Raw genomic sequence first — 19,076 nt, 5'->3', positions numbered from 1 at the left:
TAAGAGTACTACTCCCGATGGGCCAAGCAGATTCAGACCACCATGTAAATTAAAGAGGTGAATAAGGACTAGGGAGGTTGCTTAAAATGCTCAAGGTACAATGTTGCTGGGCAAGCACCAGGACATGGGTTTGGACTCCTAACACACATCTAAACACTAGACATGAAAGTTAACAGCTATAACGCTATCAGGGAGTATGGGGAGGACACTGGCACTTGTTGCCAAGTTTAGCCAAATCCATAACTTAGGTTCAGTGAGAAACCTTGTCTCAAGAAATAAAGTGAACAGAGGAACACACTCAACATAAACCTCTGACTTCCACAGGAACATGCACATACCGGTACATAGGCATGCATACCCCCAACATACACATAACCCAGACAGACAGGCAGATAAATGGACACACACACACACACAGAGGATGAGTAAATTTAAATGGGGTTACTAGAGTAAACTCTAATCCAATCTGTCTGGCTTATTAGGAAAGCAGACTAGGGCGAGAACCTAACAAGAAGGTAATCCACAAGCCAAGGAAAGACGCCTCTAGAGAGACCAATCCTGTCGGTACTTGAACTCTCGAGTCCAGTCTCCAGAGGTGAGGGGTACGTCTCTGTTGTTTAATTCCCAGTCTGTCTATGTTGCCATGACAGCTCCAGCTCACAGAGACACATGCACGGGATGCTGATTTTCTAATATGTGTGATGTGTTTGCACTGGGGTGTCTGAGAGTGAGGGAAAACCATAAAGCAGTTCTGTTCTTAGAAGATACTACTTCACTAACCTTCTCTAAAGTGGGGAGAAGAAATCTCTCAGATCTGCAGCCTCATCCTTCAGGAAAAGGCCTTCAATCAAGGACCACCCTTTGCCTACCAAAGAGAAGCCTGATTCAAAGAGGCTTAGAACCCAAGCTTCGGAGCTACTCAGACGCTGTTAATATCTGAGCTCATGCAGTCAAAGGGATTGGCTCATAGCAGCAGTGCCTTCCGCATGGCCTGGCCAAGAAGTGCAAATGAGGAAAACATGTGTGTCTTTCCTGCCAGCCAGGATCAAGAGATTAAGCATTGCATGTACCTTGCCAAGTGTGTTACTGACCGCATGCCTTAGTTTATCCAGAAGAGAAATGCCGTGTCTACACTGCAGAATTCACATAATGCCATTTTTCCCCGTATTTCTGAAACAAGGTCCCACGTAATGTAGGCTGTCCTTGAATTTACTAGGCAACTGAGTCTGACCTTGAACTCTACCTCTATCTCCCTAGTGTGCAATTATAGCTGTGTACCACCACATCTGTGAAACTCCCGTGTATAAGGCCTGTGGAGGACAGTTAACATCTGACAGCAATCGCCAGTTTCTCAGCTACAGATTTCTCATGACTAACATATTCAGGAGGAGCAACCTCACATGGGCCTTCTTTGCCCTTCTAAGCTGTCGTGGGTATGCAGTGTGGTAAGCAGGGATTGCCGAAGAATGTGACACTTCTCCATTACAAAATCAACTTGGTTCAGTCTAACCAAGATCAAATCTATGCTAAGGAGAGATTCTTTGACAGAATGCAAACGCCATAGAAGATAGCATTAAGTAATCTAACACTTAAGTGGATATGTGAGCAAGAGGCCACATGATAAAATGATCTGTAGCACACTAGGGACCGGGTGGAGGCGGAGGACAGAGGCAAGATGACAAACAAGCCAGCTTTGCTCGCCTGTGACGTTACCAACTGCTACTTACAGGGATTTAGTCTAATGCTTTCTGCCACACTGTCATTCTATTAACTGTCACATCACACACACACACAGGCACACACACGCACACACACAGTGTGTGCGCGCACACACACATACATGCATGTACACACACATACACAAGCATGTGTGCACATATACACATATACGTGTATACACATGCATACACACACACACACACGCACACACACGCACACACACTCACTGCTGAGTTGAATTTAAAACAAACCCTACAAGACCCCACTACCTAATGCAAAATTGCAGAGATGTGTGCAGTTTTCTACGACTAGTCTGGAGCTTGGGTTTTCATAACAACTTGGACCTGCTGCTTATTTCCCACCCTGCAATATGACAGAGAAGAAAACTAACTCAACGTCTCCCTTCCACCCTTGGATTAAACCCGGAGATCAATGAGCCATTGTTTGATCAATCCTTCCTGGATAATGTTCGTGCCATAATATTAAATTAGAAAAATAAGACATCTAATTTCCCCACCTATAAAAGTTATATGGTCTTTTTGTTCATGTTCAATTTGCATCAGTTCATTGAGTCACAAGTGTGCCGCTTCCAGGAGACTCATAATGTGTCATTATTACAGAGCACTTCAATCTAAAGGAAGGTGTTCTGCCTAAGAGGACTCTCAGACCACTAGAGGTTTCTAAGCTGAGAGACACTGTTGTGTTACTTGGATGCTGCTGCCCTCTCCTTTATACAAATACCCACCTTCCTATTTAAGAATATGGTCCACGCTGTCTTTAGGATAATAAGTTCCCTGTGCTTAATACCTGTTTGGGCAAGTGCTATTTTCATTAGTCCTAAAAATTACCTGTTTTCTAAATGGAGTCCTTCCAGGAACAGTTCACTTAGTCTTAACCAATAAGGGCAGACTGGGCTCTATTCCCAAGGGTCCCGCAGGCTGGCTCCTCCCACTTGGGACCAAGATGTGCTCAGAAGTCTATTGACTTGTCCTTCCAATGAGCACTGGATTTCCTCTGACCTTGGCCTCTAGCCCTTACCTCTGATATCTGTGACCAGGCTTCATGTTCCCTAACCTAACATGGAGTCCCAGTAGCTCCTTGCCCTTTCTGCCAGCAAACAGTCCACCAGCCAACAATATGCACAGATTCACATATTCAGTCCCATTCTGATCAACTAGTTGAGGAGGTTTGGAAAGATGCTCGCTCTTCATATGGTTGCTCTCTTGACAATGTTGGGAGTGGACAGCATCCCTTAAGGGAGGATGAGGAAAATTAGTGCACTACACTGACAAGAGGATTCAAAAGCTGTGTCTATGGGCCAGCAAAAGGCTCAGTGAGTAAAGGCCCTTGTCACCAAGCCTGGTGATCTGCGTTTGATCCCTAGAATCCATATGGTAGGGACGAACTGACTCCTACAAGTTGTCCTCTGACCTCCATTTGTGTGTAATGTAACTCCCGACTCCCCCTGGTGCACACACACATACAAGATAATGTAAAAGGTGTTTTATAAGTGGGCTTCTGTCCATTGTAGTAAACCACTTCCCAAAAGTTTAGAGCCTAGCATTCCTGAGCTTCACACTTCATGGCTGTTCTGGTATAATTTAACTTCATTCATCAGCACCCCAATATTATGACCACTTTGTTTTGCAAAATTTTTAGTTAAAAAAAAAAAAAAAAGTCTTGAGAAACTTGCATGTGTGAGGATGGGAGGTTTTGTCAGAACTACACGCCACCTTCTATTATTGACCTTAGAGGTCAGTTCAAAGGATTCAGGAGGCCCTATGAAGAGTGGAAAAAAGCCATCACTTTGATTTGCCTTGTGACTCATACATGCTGCAAAAGATTGCTTCTGCAACATCCCCACCAAGTGGCCGTCCAGCTTTTGCTTTCTGTCTACAGGAAGAAACTCTGATGCAGGGCAAGCCTAATGCAGGTGACTACTTCAGGTGACTTCACGGAGCACATTTCTTTGGGGGTTTGGACTCCTTGTCTACATCTGCCCCAGGACCCTCACCGCTCTCCATAACACAGCCTAACACCAGGGGAGGAGCCCTGAGCAGCTCAGGCTCATCAGCAAGGACCCCTTGGCCCAAACATGTAGCCATCGGGTGCCACTGGGTCTCACACATGCCAGGCAAGGGCTCTCCCAAGAGCTTTTAGCTTCTTTAGCTTTGAATTTTACCAAGTTGTCACTGGTCCCTGATCCCAATCTGCTTAGACATGAACTATATTTCTGACATTTAACACAGTAGCTCTCATGAACGAACTCGATCGGTGTCCTTAACGTAACTGATAAAAATTCAAACTAGCCAGAGAGAAGTAGCTATACCTCCCGGTACAGAGGTTCCTTATCGCACTGTTTATTTAACAAAGCACCACCTTAAAGAATAGTTCACGACCTGGAAGAAGCTGGTCAGTACACTTCTATGGATCTCTGAGGTCACTATCAAACATCTACTGATTCTCACCATAGAAAGGGGGGGAAAAGGTAAGTTATAAACAACTGCAGTTTGATGCCTTTACAAACCCATCAGAAACTTATATAAAAATCTGTTAAATACCTCCATGGTCCCAAAGACCCTACATCTCCTCACCACATATATGTGGCAAGGAGCAGGGCTGGCCCCTCTCGGTGTGTCTGGAATATCACAGCAGTAGCTAGAGCAGGAGATGAGAGCAAGGGTTCAACAGCAAGGTCTGTGCTCCCACCGAGACACCCATCCACACAGAACTGACTTCACAGGAAAACCCAAGGCCAGGACAGCAAAGGGGGGTAGCAGTCAACACGTGATTCAATGCCCACACCTTCCATGTGCTCCTCACAAACACATAAAGCTTCTATTTCTTCAGAGAGCCTTGCATGCACTAAAAATTGCTAGCTGTTTCTACATACTACAGAAGTACCAGGGGCCATGATGTCTTCTCATCATGAACCAGCAGAGCTTCAACAGACATCCCGTGTCATGAATGACTAATGAAATATATGTGTCCCCGGTTGGTCCTTACAAGGAAAATATCAAATGTTCCTCTTTTCATCAGTTTAGCTAAATATTCAGCCATCTTTTAACATTAAAGTTAGGACCTGTGGGACTTAGGTCCCAGATATAGGAGCCGAGCTCCATCTTTTCTCTGACAAGACCAGATGAGCAGAGCTGCTACCATTCAATATTCATTTTTCAGATCTATGAAGCCTGTCTACTCACACTCAAAGGTTTTCCTTAACTTATCTTCTATCTAAATCAATCTTTTCTTGTAAGTGAGAAATGTTAAATAAATGGCTTTTCTCATAAAATAAGAGAAGTAACTAGCAGAAATAATTTGTGACTTCCCTGCATAACCTTTCCCACAATGTCTAAACACTGTGGGCAGACCAAAGACTGTGTGGTTAGGTTTAAAAACTGGTCCCCAGACCCATGTCCTGGTGGCAGACACCAAGGATCAAGAGACAGTAAGGAAGTCACTGTTCAAGGCCTCCTGCTGGGAACAGGAACTCAGCTCAGATCGCAAAGCTCACTCACTATTCACCCTTACTAACTGCTGCACAGATCCCAGCCAGAGCTCACAGTCACTCGCTGTTAAACCTTCTCTCTTCTCCCTGAGCCAAGGATGTTTCTGAAAAATCTCATCAAATTTAATATATTACCACTTAGATTGTAGTAACACAATAACAGTAAACATACAACACTGCCAATTAAAGCCATGTGCAATTTATCACAACTTCCCAATGTTAAAACATGTGCGTGTTACACAGTCCATTTACACAGGTGTACATGTACACACTCAATCGGTGAAGTAGAGTGAGCCACCAGCCTTAGGGTAAAACATTCCTTGTAAGTATTATAAAATCTAAATGTCGCTCTGAATCTTTTAGAAAATGAATTCAGCTACAAACTACAGAAAGGAGATAAATCTCAGTCATGAACAAAACTAGAGGAAACTGCAGATGTATGCATCCTCTTCACCGGAGCCATTAAACCACACTGCTGAGGTGACACCCTCTGACCCACAGACTGTCACTTACTTATATCTTCATGCACCCTAGTGTATGCAAAGGTAGGAAGCCTATCCAGAATGTTCCACTAAGAGCACAATGTACTGGGGAGGCAGAAGTGGAAGGATCAGAAGTTCAAGGTCATCGTTCATCCTCAGTAAATTCAAGGCCAACCCAGGCTTTGTGAAACTGCCCTTTAAAAAGCAGCAGAGTTTAAACTTAAATGTTTCTCTGAGTTCTGTTCATTTTCTCAAGAAGGGAAGGAGAACAGCAGTGACTTGTCACTCTTTGTCAAGGAGCTAGCTCTGTGTCTCAGATGAGGAGGTCCGCAGCCCGACTGTGTCCTCGAGGTTCTGCTCGCCGATCTGTTCACCATCAGGCCTGTCTTTCCCGTCTCCTACAAGAACCCATGTCATACGCCCACACGGTGTCGATGCCCTCTCCAGTGGTGTGGTCTGGAGTCCAGCATGGGAATGGGAACCGACAGGCAATGACTCTAGCCCCATCCTCAAGTTCAAGCTCAAGCTTCTTCTCCAACTGTGGCATCTGTGGAGAGTGACAGCCATTAGGTTCCCTCAACACTGACAGAGAAGACTCTGAAACGCCTTTCTGCACTTCAAAGGCCCTGACATAAGACAAAACACATCACCTCAGGCACAGACACCTATCAAGCAATCCATTAACACAAGAAGACACATTATCAGCAGTTACAGGAACATTTTCTACTACCAACCATAAAATAACCTATTTCAGCAGATACATATCATAAATTCTTGCTTTTCTGACAAAAATCATGATATGGCAATTAAAATACTATTTTAAATGACTTACCTACTTAAGCACTCCAATATAGCATGTGTAGGGGATTTAAAGCATCTTTTTCTACACTTTTAACATCTCTAAAGTGGGATACACCATATAACTGACATTATCTTAGAATTACTATAGCTGGTTTTTTTCTCTCAAACAATTAACAGTACACTGCAGCATCAACATTTAGAGTCTGTGAAATATTGTTTAATCAGACCATGAAAAAGTATACACATTCTACCAATTAGAAATAACTTTAAGGGGCTGGCGAGATGGCTCAGTGGGTAAGAGCACTGACTGCTCTTCCAAAGGTCCTGAGTTCAAATCCCAGCAACCACATGGTGGCTCACAACCATCCATAATGAGATCGGTCGCCCTCTTCTGGTGCTGTCTGAAGACAGCTGCAGAGAAGTACACCGGAGCAAGTGGGGCGGAGCGAGCGGGGCAGTCCAGAGTTCAATTCCCAGCAGCCACATAGATGGCTCATGGCTATCTATACAGCTATAGTGTACTCATACACATTAAATAAATAAATAAATCCTTTTAAAATAAAAAAAAAGAAAGAACTTTAAAGCCGGGCAATGGTGGTGCACACCTTTAATCCCAGCACTTGGGAGGCAGAGGCAGGTGGATTTCTGAGTTCGAGGCAAGCCTGGTCTACAGAGTGAGTTCCAGCACGACCAGGGTTATACAGAGAAACCCTGTCTCGAAAAACCACAAAAAAAAAATTATTTTAAATAACTTTTAAAATATGTTTATAATATACTGATAGTGCATAGTGCATGTCCTCCCTCAGGGGTCATTAGTTCTACAAAATGCAGCCAGGACCTCACATGTGCTAGGCACCCCTCTCCCACTAAGCCACCTCTACATTCATAACAGGAAATTTCTGAATATAGGTTACATCAATTTTGCATTAATTCTATCACCCAACCTACCCATAAAGTACTTTTAATATTTCCTGAAAGTATTGACATTTTAATTACATCAACAAATTAGCAACTATTTAAAATTATCTATATTTGTAAAAATGTACCATCACTTTCATATTCTAAAATTGTTTGTGTCACTTTCTACTTTCAACTGATTCTGAGATGGTGTAAAATTGTAGACAAGCTGCAGGAACTGAAAAAGTACCCATGTGCAGTCCCCCCGGGGCAGAGTTCTACCGCTGCCTCACTGCTCGCCACAGCCCCCTTCCTCCCTGAGCTCTGCCTCTTTACATCCTTGAGAAGAGGCTGCACACAGCAATCCTGTTCCTTCCATGCTCCCTGTGAGGATCACCTCAAGAAGCATGCCACTCTACCCACAGTCACCCCATAACAATTCAGGGGTGTCCTGTACCACCCAAGAAGGAGCCAGCAGTGACTAAGGCTCTTGCTTAGCCATATGGGTTTTGTGGTCTCCTAACGTTATTTGTTTTGTGTGTTTTGTCTGGTGGTACATGCCAGTCCAGCGAGGGCTCTACCTCTCAGCTATACGCCAACTTCAGTCTCTTCTAACCTGGAACACTTCCTATCTTTGTCTTCCATGACAACGGACCAAATGACCCTCACCTCAGGTTCCCTAGTTACTTACTCCTAATGGCTCAATGCATGGCATGTGGGTCTCTGGCAATGACCTTGCTGCAAGCCTGTGAACCCACCAGAGCTCCAGAAACCCAGGAGGCCCTTCTACTCCATGGTTCCATCATGCACTTGATCAGGTGAATCTTGTATCTCCGTAATGTACTTACTGTCTTTCCTTTACCCTAGTGACCCACTGTGGACCACTGTGAGCACCTTTACTCACAGGTCACCTCTGCCCTAGAAGCAGCATACACTGAAGATTCTGACTGAACTCAATTTTTACCATAAAGACTCAAAGCGACAATAGGTTAATCCTCCATCTGTCCTCTAGATGGACAGTTAGTGTTCTGTTGCAAGGAAGAGCCTTCCCTTCTTGCGTCCCTCTGTCTCCCTGCCTGTAACATCTATCTATTGCAAATAAGAATGTCTATATTCTAATGGCTCACTCAATGACTCATAACCCACTGCTGGCTTTGTCTATACTAATGTGCAAACTGCCCAAATTTGGCCATGAAGCATCTTTTGCATCTGGCTTCTCATCCTTTGGAAATACTCCCATTAAGTATTTTGAGTGCTTCCTTATGTTTTAGTTCAAACACTGGTTCTAAGCTTTTGTACCTTCCTTTCTGCAACCCTAGATCAGCAATTCTCAAGGATTCCTGGTTCCCTGTAATGAAAAATGATTCTTAGAAATGAAGATCTAAGCAAAACTACTCCCTCTAAAAAGTAACTACAGCAAAACAGAGAAACAAACAGGGCTCTTGTGAAGGCTTTATTCTTGGCTAACATCTTATAAAAATGGCTTGGAAAAAAAACCTCCATGATATGAACAGAATAAGCCAAAATTCTAATGCATCATTATACTTGATAACAAGAGAATAAATCTCATTAAGGAGAGAAGATTTCTATTCTTCTAGTGGCCGGCAAAGATTTCAAAAAAGAAATTATTCCTTGAGGGAAAAAATTAAATACACAAAAAAATGAGACAACATGCATTTTTCAAAATATCAGGTTTCTTATGGTAATTTTGTTCATAAAAAGATAATTGTAAATGTATTCACATTACTATTCTTTTATCTTTTATAGTTTCTTTTATTTCAGAGTGACTGTCATATGCTAAGTCAAGATAAACCTAAAAATGAAAGAAGCTATTTCAATCATAAGAAATTAACTGACTAAATTACACATAAATATGCATCAAATCTGTTCTGATATCACACACATAGAGAAGCAGTGATGTGTTATGCCTGCCTAATAGAATTCAAAATTATTCATACAATTATGGCTTTCAAAGTGACACAAACTCATCATATTCTAATCATTCTTCAGCTAAGGGCATAAGGCAGGCCTAAGGCTGACAATGTGACATGTGACCTGACAGCCTCCTTCCGCTTCCACGTGGCTCCAAGACTGAGGACATCTTTACCAGGAGGATCTCCTGAAGCCTTGGCTGGTTATGCCTCACCTCCAAGTCAAAGCTCAGGCCTTGGGTGGCTCCTCCCTGACGTCTGCCGGCCCCCTGGACTTGCCCACGGTTGTGCACCTGAGCTTTAGACGTTTCCTTCCTCAACACTTCCAGTGTGACTTCAGGAGCCCATACTGAAGTGCCACAGAGGGCTCCTGGTACCTCTCTCCTCCAGCTCAGCTTCTGGTGACTCAAACATCCAGGAAGCAGAAGACAAGAAGTAAGTGGCCTTGACTCTTCTGTCTCTCACCAATGTTGGATACGCCCACTACTCAGAGTAGCTGGAATTTAACATCTTCTCACCAGCAAACCCACTCGAGACTGAGCAAACCTAGTCAGCTGGACACCCAAAAGAGCACACATAATGTGTCTCCCAATTTCTAATGTCTTGGGTCTGACCTCCATGAAGTTCTCATGGTCTTTTTCTACCCTAGTCAGTCACTATGCCCTCTGCTTACCCTCAATAGCTCCTTCCTGTAGAAGGACCAGCATCCTTCATGTACCGGTTCCATTCCCTGGTTCATCTCAAACCTACATCATCCTTATCACCTGTACTTACTTGCTGTTCTCCAACCAACCAAGCAGCACACACCATTCAGCACTGGAGAACTGCAAGTCCTCAGCCTAGATGACAACTCATAGATAGTATCCTTCTAGGAATACTGACCTTGCCTTACCCCTTCCCTGCTTCCAATAATCCCTCAGAACATTTTTCTCCTCTAGTATATGGCGTATTCTACATGGGTGTTTCATTTAACATATAATCTTTCCACCAGTGTAGAGGTGCTGTCAGAACATGGTTCTCACAAGTTTTTGCCATATGTAACTTGGCCTTGTGACTGCATATAGCATGAACTCATGGGAACTTTGCTCGTGTGATCCTTCTTAACCCTTAGAGTATAAACTGTCTGGGGCTCTGTATAAAGGTGGCCACTGCAGGAGACTTTACTTCACCTCATTTGTTGGCTCCGTACTGCCTCTAAAGTGGTGCCAAGGTACCTCAGGGTATTTGTTTTTTGTTACTCACTGATGTAGTCAAATGATAAGGAGACTCTGTCTCCTATGCAGCAAACATCCTCATTGTATGAGCAAAGCCTTCAGGCACAGAAGAGCCCAGTGCACAATATTCACTGAAGGGACAGGATCTAGGTGCTGCACAGCAGAAAGTGGAGAGCATTAAAACCACTATGGGGCTGGAGAGATGGCTCAGTGGTTAAGAGCACTGACTGTTCTTCCAGAGGTCCTGAGTTCAAATCCCAGCAACCACATGGTGGCTCACAACCATCTGTAATGGGATCTGCTGCCCTCTTCTGGTGTGTCTGATGACAGCTATAGTGAACTCATATAGATAAATAAAACAAAAGATTAAAAAAAAAAAAAAAGACCACTATGAGAACAGCTTCACAGAGGAAGGGGCAGACATTCACTAACCAGGCTCAGTGCAGAGTGGGCCTGAGGTCAACGAGAATGGAGAGACTGACAAGATGAATAACTGCAGAGAACTAATAGAAAAATGGCTAAGACAAGGTCACAAGTGGGCAGGGGCCACTCCATGCAGTCTGAGCCCCTTAGCAGATTTGGATTGTTTTTCCCTAAGAAGTCACAGAGGGTTTTTGTTTGGTGTTTTGGTTTGGGAAGGTCTTTATTGGAGAGAAGGTCTTGTGTAATCCATGCTGACCTCAAACACACTATGTAGCCAAGGATTACCTGGAACTTCTTTCTAATCCTGTGCCTCTACCTCCCATGTGTTAGGATTATAGACATGTGCCAGCACATCTGTTTTCCGTAGTACTGAGGACTAAACCCAGGGCTTCATGCACGCTAGGCAAACACTCGGCCACCTGAACTGCCATCTCCAGCCTCACAGAGAGTTTTAACTTGTTCTGCATTTTGCAAAGGACCTCTTGGTTCATAAGCTTATACTTCATAGTGTTTAGTAGGTCCAAATGGCACTCACCATCCTACCCTGATATATACTGAAGTGTTAGCACTAATTTCCAGTTATAAACTCACCGTGCCACTAGGAATAATCCAGTTGGCATCAAAGGCAGGCTGAGGATTTGCAATGCCAGCTATCCTCCTCTGCCTTCCCCAAGGATCCTCCTGACTCTCCAAGTGTCCTCAGTGAGTGCATCGGCTACCCTAAGACACTTTCCATGGCATGCTGGGTTTAGAGGCCACCTGCCCATGACCAGTGCTCAAGAGAATGGGATGCACTTTAATGGCATCCTTACACAGACAGTAGGGACTTTCCCAGGGCCTCACAACTATGAGAGGACAAAACTGGTCTCCAACTTCCTAGCCAGCATTCTCTCTTGCCCCTTACTACTTCCACTTCAGTAAAGTTCGATGTGGGCTGAATGTAGGGGCTCCACATATGAAACTCAGCCTTCCTGCTCAACAAAAGCCAAATGAGTTTTCTGTGCCCCTCACCAACCCACCATATGGAGAACACAGGCTGGCCGAATCTCTTTTTAAGGAACAAACACTCTGTGATTTCCCACTGCTCCTCTCTTCCCGAGAGGGAAACACTCTCAGGAAATGGTGAAATGCTGAAATTGCTTGGTTGAGAGTTGTCTGCATGCAGGAGAATAAGCAATAATTGCAAATGTATTTTCAAAATAACAAGAGTCCCGCTGCTCCTGAGGAAACAGCCCTTGTCAGAATGTGCAAGCCAGCCCTGGCTCAGGCAGCATAGCAGCTCCACCCAGCATCACAAAGGCCACTGCTGCCCCCAGCTGGGACGAGACAGCAAGGCCTACACGTCAGCCTAGCACCTCCCAGTACAGAACACCCAGGAAGTCTACTTTCTACTTCCCTACATCCAATATGCTGAGTACCACATCTTAGAAAGAAAAGGCTGGGCCTTCACCGCTCTCTCACCCCAGCACCACCTCTCACTCGCCGAGCTCCAGCCATAGCAGAAGGGGGGTAAGTAAGGAGGTGCCCATACCATGGCTCGTACAAAGCAGACAGCCCACAAATCCACTGGTGGTAAAGCACCCAGGAAACAACTGGCTAGAAAAGCCGCTCACAAGAGTGTGCCCTCTACTGGAGGGGTGAAGAAACCTCATGGTTACAGGCCTGGTACTGTGGCACTCCGTGAAGTCAGACGCTATCAGAAGTCTACTGAACTTCTGATTCGCAAGCTCCCCTTTCAGTGTCTGGTGCGAGAAATTGCTCAGGACTTCAAAACAGACCTGTGCTTCGAGAGTGCAGCTATTGGTGCTTTGCAGGAAGCAAGTGAGGCCTATCTGGTTGGCCTTTTTGAAGATACCAACCTGTGTGCTATCCATGCCAAACGTGTAACAATTATACCAAAAGATATCCAGCTAGCACACAGCATACGCGGAGAACATGCTTAAGAGTCTGCTATGCCAGCACTTGCAGATTTCTGAGTTCCAGGACAGCCTGGTCTACAGAGTGAGTTCCAGGACAGCCTGGGCTGCAGAGTGAGTTCCAGGACAGCCTGGGCTGCAGAGTGAGTTCCAGGACAGCCAGGGCTACTCAGAGAAACCCTGTCTGCTATGAGGGGAAATATTTCATTCTCAAAAAAAAAAAAAAAAAAAAAGTTTTTTCCTCTTTCTTCTTCCTGTTATCAGTAGTTCTGAATGTTAGATATTTTTTCCATGGGGGTCAAAGGTACCTAAGTATATGATTGCAAGTGGAAACATAGGGGACAGAATCAGGTATTGGCAGTTTCTCCACGTTCATTTGTGTGTGAATTTTAAATATAAATGCAAGATGTAAAGCATTAATGCAAGCAAAATGTTTCAGTGAACACATTTCAACAGTTCAACTTTATAACAATTATAAATAAACCTGTTAAAATTTTCTAGACAATGCCAGCATTTGGATTTTTTTTTAAAAATAAGTAAATTTCTTATTGACAGCAACTAAATGGTGTTTGTAGCATTTTTATCATACAGTAGATTCTACCCATTCACTATACTTTTCTAACTGAGGTGTCCTACATGCAAGTACATGTTTTTAATGTTGTCTGTCTTCTGTGCTGTTCCTGTAAGTTTGCTATTAAAATACATTAAACTATAAAAAAATAAAAGAAGGAAAAGGCTGAGCATTGTAAGTAGTAAATCTCCACCACAAATCCCTATCTAGTCTATGATCCCAAATTATGTTTATTTGCGGGGTGTGGGAGTTGAGACAGGCCTCACTCTGCAACCCAGGCTGGCCTCAAACTCACAACAACCCTCCTCCCTGGTGCCAGGATTGTAGGTGTGAGCCCAGGCCTGACCCAAGCAAGTTTTTAAATGACCAGGGACCAAGACCTCACACCTGCCTTCACTTTTAGAACAGACACATAAACACAGCCATTTTTGTAATAGTGTCACTTCTAGTTTGTACAAAGCCAAGACTGCATCATTCCAAGGTGGAGATAAATTTCTCAAGCAGTTAAACACTATTTATAAAGGCCAGAGCAGAGCTGGGCCTGGTGGCACACACCTATAATCTCCACACGTGGGAGGCAGGAGAACTGCTGCAAGTGGAAGCCAGCCAGGCTACACAGAGACACTCTAGCTCAAAAAGCAACAACAGTAATCTAAGGCATAAATGCCAAAATAAAACAACAAAAACCAAATTTCCTTTGTTTAATTAAAAACAGTATCAGTTATATAGCGCCATTTCAGCAAACATCTAATTCTGCTAAGATTATCATGACTACAATTACAACTCTGAGAAGTACGGGGGTTGCTATCTCTGGTGTCTAAGCCAGGAGTGACATAAAGCACCCTATCCTAAACGTGTCTGCAAAGGCTAGCGGGGCCCACTGTCAGTACAATATTGTGCTATTTTCACACTAAACACACCTAACAAAGTTCAATACTCAGTTCTTTGGCAAATCTGCGAACTGGAGGAAATTGAAACCAGTCAATGCTCATCCACCCTGAAAATTATCTTCCAGCAAAATTGGAGGAATGATCAATTCAAAGGGAACATCCCATTAACTTCCCCAAGTGATTGTGGTGGGGTATGAGAGCAGCCGTGAAAATCACCGACACTCACTGCTGGAACTCATAAAGCAGTTTTCAAACTGCGACTGGTAAAGCTTTGGGAGATCTTTGAGATTTTTTTCTCTGAAACTAAGTTGGGTTTTTTGGGGGTTTTTTTTTGTTTTTGTTTTTTCGAGACAGGGTTTCTCTGTGTAGCCTTAGCTGTCCTGGAACTCACTCTGTAGACCAGGCTGGCCTCGAACTCAGAAATCCTCCTGCCTCTGCCTCCCAAGTGCTGGGATTAAAGGCACCACCACCCAGCCTGAAACTAAGTTTTAAAATGTAGCTGAATCCTTAAATATTAAACTTTGAAGGTCTGTAAGTATTTTATTAAACCAATGAACTAAAATCCAATGTTCCCTCAAAGTCACTCAGAAGCCATCACTGCCTGTGTGTGAGAAGAGGTGATGCGTTGCATCCAGCTGGTAGTGCCAGCAACAAGCAGGTCACAGGGAAGGGGGTGCAGACTCACCATCTGGGGCACACCAAAAACAACGACATTGGAGTACTGTGCAAAGGTGACCTGAACAAGATGGAAACAAAGGTAGGTTAATTCTAAGGTGTGTATCTTGTTTCACAGAGGCCCACACTGCAAGAGGGCAGGTTTTCAGTGCTCCAAAGAACAGCCACAAGAAGCACAGCAAAAAGAACACATTGCCACACACATGTTGACACACACCAGTCAAATGCATCAGCTCTCCCGATGCTTCCTGGGACTCATCTCCTCATCCTCACTGGGACTCCTTCAGGGCAGGACTCTGCCCTGCTCCTGGTCAAACACCTAAAGCCACCTGTTGCACATTGTGGCATCTTCACACTTCTAATCCTCTTCTTCTTCCCTAACAGTTCATTCAAAGTACGATAAAGTGGTTTTTACAGCAGCTGAAAAATGGGTTAAAAGTGCTTTGCCAGCCAAAACTCTTATTGCCTAATAAAAGTCCTCTTTACTCTCTGGAGACCATTCAATGATATAGAACCTGAAAACAATATGAACAAAGTCCAAGTGTGCTATCATGGCTGTCGAGGACAGTGGTGCAAGTGGTACATTCTTATTTAAGAAAAAGCACTTTCTGAAGCTTTCCTAACACAACAGACAGTCTGTGGTTTTATTCAAACCACAGATATAAGATACTAAAGTGTGGCTCTCCACAATTGAGGTGTTTTGGTGGAGGTGTGGGTGAGGGAAGGCTCTCAGATTTTTTTAAAGAGGCTGACCACTACTGGTTTGACCATGCTCCGGTGAATATACAGGCAACACAAATTGAACTAATGGGGTTTTTTCGTTTTTTTTCTTTTTTCTTTCTTTTTTTTTTTTTTTTGGCAGGGGATTGGGGGAGTGAGTTATAAAAGGGGAGGGCTGGGAGGTGAGTGTGATGGGGTACATGATGTGAAATTCCCAAATAATAAAAATATTGTGGAAAAAAGATACAAATATATTTAGAAAATCTTCCCACTTATGAGGACAAGAAGGAGCTACCATAGCATAGTTCATAGACTCTTCACTCTATCTTCCATCTTTGTCTCTTAACATGCAAACACACACAGAAAAGTCAAATATTTATCAAAAATAACCTATGATTTGCAAGAGAAATGAAACATTTCATTATTTCATAAGGAAAAATGAAAATGCTTTAACTTGGTCAATAAATTCTTAGGATTCATATGACTTTTATCAAAACTTGAAGCTTCTACAGTAAACGACAGCATATTATAAAATCTATCAGCTTAAAATGTGTATAAATTTTCTTACCCCAAAATATTCATTTGGACTGTGTTTTCTGTTGACACGCTTTGTCAGTCATCCTAATTATAAATGGGTAAGGTCTATTAGCTTTTGTAGCTCCATCCTCCAGAGCTGTTACATACCTTCCATAGATCTGAAATATAAAACTTGGCAGAGCCATGCACGCCTTCCCTCCAGGCACGGTATCTGGAGTACCACACCAGCCACGGATTCAGTTCATACCCCACAGCTGGGAAGCCTTCCTTTGCAGCTGCAATCACCTGACAGAGACAAGGGTTTAGCAAAAAGAAAGAAGTCATCTTGCATGAGAGTTCCCTATTTATGGTTCTATTAAAAGATACTTTGTGAGGTCTATAGGGAAAGAGGAAGGAATCAGGGAGAGAAGAAATATGGTAGATTTAATGAGAATGGCCCCCATAGGCCATAGATGAATAATTGGTTCCCAGTTGGTGAAACTGGAAAGGATTACTAAGAGTGGCCTTATTCAAGGAGGTGTACCACTGGGGGCAGGCTTTGAGGTTTCAAAAGCTCATGCCATTCCCAGTTAGCTCCCCTCTCTGTCTTTTGCAAGTCAATGAGATGTGGGCTCTCAGCTATTGTTCCAGTGCCCTACCTGCTGCCATGCTACCCACCATGATGGCCCTCTGTAACCGTATCCCCCCAAAACTCTTCTTCTGTAAGTTGCCTTGGTCATGGTGTCTTATCACAGCAATAGAACAGAAACTAAAGCAGGAGCTACAAGAAGAGGGTAGAGTGACAGGACCAAAGTGCATGGCGTACATGGACAAACAAAGTCTCACAATAAAACTCGTTATTTCATGTAAGTAATAAAGGCTTTAAAATGGCTACTTCCCCTTTGATGAAGATGACATGTAAAAATGTTATATCTGAAATTCTATTATTCATGGACAAGACAATGGCCAACCTCAAAGATTTCACCTTGAATATCAGGAGAGATACACTCAGCCATTTTCTCAAAGATTTCACCTTGAGTATCAGGAGAGAGACACTCAGCCATTTTCTCAAAGATTTCACCTTGATTATCAGGAGAGAGACACTCCTGGCTCGTGTTGGACAAATGTATCCCTGATTCTGGCTCAGCTAGTCCTAGGTGGCAACAAGTTATGGCTAAAAATCTGCACGTCTCTGCACCAGTAGCTGGCGGAGCAGAGGGAAAAATGAAAGTGAACAACACATAATAAGCAATAAAAATAACCTCCCCTCAACCACAGCCTCATGAGCTCCTAGCAGCTGTGGCTGCCTGCACAAGACAAAGCCAGTCAGTCCTCTAGTCTTCCCTGGAAGGAAGAGGTGTTCACACGCCCCATCCCAAGCCGGACGAAAGCGTCCCAGTGATGGACAACTGAACCATGGGAATTATTTAATATCACAGAACTAAAATGTCTATGGTAGGAAGATATTATAGTCCATCATAGTTCAACACAGTATAAGAAATGTTTGTGAAGCTACAGAGAGAGCTTTCAGTGTCTCTGTCATGATTTCAAGTCTCCACCACAAAGCCGGTGTCCACAGGACTAGTGAAGGCTGTTCAGTCTGGCTGGTCTGTACACGTACACACACACACACACACACACACACACACACACACACACACACACACACGCTGCCGGAACACAAGCCTTTGTCCACTGTCTCCACGCCTGCTCATCAGGGTGTGACCACCTGCCTCACCGAGGACCACTCACTCGCCAGTCAGTGACCTTTTCTATACTCAGAGATTCAGGCTGGGATCCCAACATGCTGAAACCACTAAAATTCTGAATTTCTTTTTAGATAGGGCCTTATGTAGCCTGAATTCTGTATATAGAAGAGGCCAGCCTTGAAGTCATAATCCTCCTGCCTCCACCTCCCAAGTACTGGGACCACAGCTACATGCAGTTATGCCCACCTTGAATTTCTATCTTTAGTCAAGCAGAGCTTCACTTTTCTCATTTAACTATCGACTCCTAGGAACCATTCCTTACCCATGCATCAATACAGAGAAACATAAAGCAAACATCTAAGCTGCAAAAGAATAAAGATAATTAAACTCCATGAGTCAGCATGTTTCTTGTCAGCATGCCACCTTGACTGGACCAAAAATTCTAATAGACTATTTTATAATTAGCAATTAACTGCTCCTTTCTATCTGGCATGTTTACAGAGTTCTTTTCCTCCAGGGGGTGGAAAATCAATCACAGAAAAATGGACTCTGAACACATGCTGGTGGTACAACAGTTTAGCCAAACACAAAATAAAATACACACTTTTCAAACTGTCACATTTGGCAAATCTTTGCAGAAGCCTCATAAGGAAAATAAAGCAGAAATTTCAACAATTCTGGTTCCAAACCTTAAAATGTTTTAGGATAACTTACAATCCGTCCATCGCCACTGCCAAGGTCCACCAAGGGTCCTTTTCTGTGTCGCAACATCTTGACAACATTTTCAACCTGCCTTGAAGTTGCAGGCACAAATGGCAAACAAACTTTCCGGAGGGCTGGAGCGATGAATGGCATAGCCACAGCATACACGGTCACCAGTGCACCACCTACGACCGCAGTAACCAAGAACCTCCAATTGCTCCTCTTCAAACTGTCGGATTCCATACTTGTAGGAAGAACACGGTGAGACTGCCTTTCTTCCTCAGGCGTTTCTAGGTTTGAGCCATCATGGAGAGAAAGCAGAAACACATGGAGCACACACTAGAGAACCAAGACTACATCTGCTCCACAACCCTCCTGACCCTGTGTGTGTGTGTGTGTGTG

At 43.7% G+C, this 19,076-nt stretch overlaps 2 protein-coding genes across 4 annotated transcripts in view; one reads left to right on the top strand and one right to left on the bottom strand.

Annotated features, from left to right (window-relative positions):
- Atpsckmt (ATP synthase c subunit lysine N-methyltransferase) overlaps positions 1-19,076 on the bottom strand; it is a 33,409-nt gene that overhangs the window by 13,334 nt on the left and 999 nt on the right. Inside the window, exons 2-5 of one of the 3 annotated variants that reach the window (XM_031360038.1) lie at positions 18,687-18,964; positions 16,432-16,569; positions 15,038-15,088; positions 4,043-6,256 (exon numbers count right to left, since the gene is read on the bottom strand). In XM_031360038.1, the coding sequence (XP_031215898.1) occupies positions 6,086-6,256; positions 15,038-15,088; positions 16,432-16,569; positions 18,687-18,917 (591 nt within the window). In that variant the 5' untranslated portion in view covers positions 18,918-18,964 and the 3' untranslated portion in view covers positions 4,043-6,085. Of the gene's footprint in view, positions 1-4,042; positions 6,257-15,037; positions 15,089-16,431; positions 16,570-18,686; positions 18,965-19,076 lie in introns of those variants that run through there. The other 2 variants (XM_031360040.1, XM_031360039.1) reach the window with 2 other exon arrangements.
- Positions 12,490-12,918, top strand: LOC116083230 (histone H3.3-like). The gene has a single exon (XM_031360041.1). It carries the CDS (start codon positions 12,508-12,510, stop codon positions 12,916-12,918), a length of 411 nt encoding a protein of 136 aa, XP_031215901.1. The 5' UTR covers positions 12,490-12,507.

This window comes from Mastomys coucha, unplaced genomic scaffold (assembly GCF_008632895.1).
Source record: "Mastomys coucha isolate ucsf_1 unplaced genomic scaffold, UCSF_Mcou_1 pScaffold8, whole genome shotgun sequence".
Lineage (NCBI taxonomy): Eukaryota > Metazoa > Chordata > Mammalia > Rodentia > Muridae > Mastomys > Mastomys coucha.
Note: the sequence above shows the minus strand (reverse complement) of the source record. Positions and strands in the feature narration are given on the sequence as shown.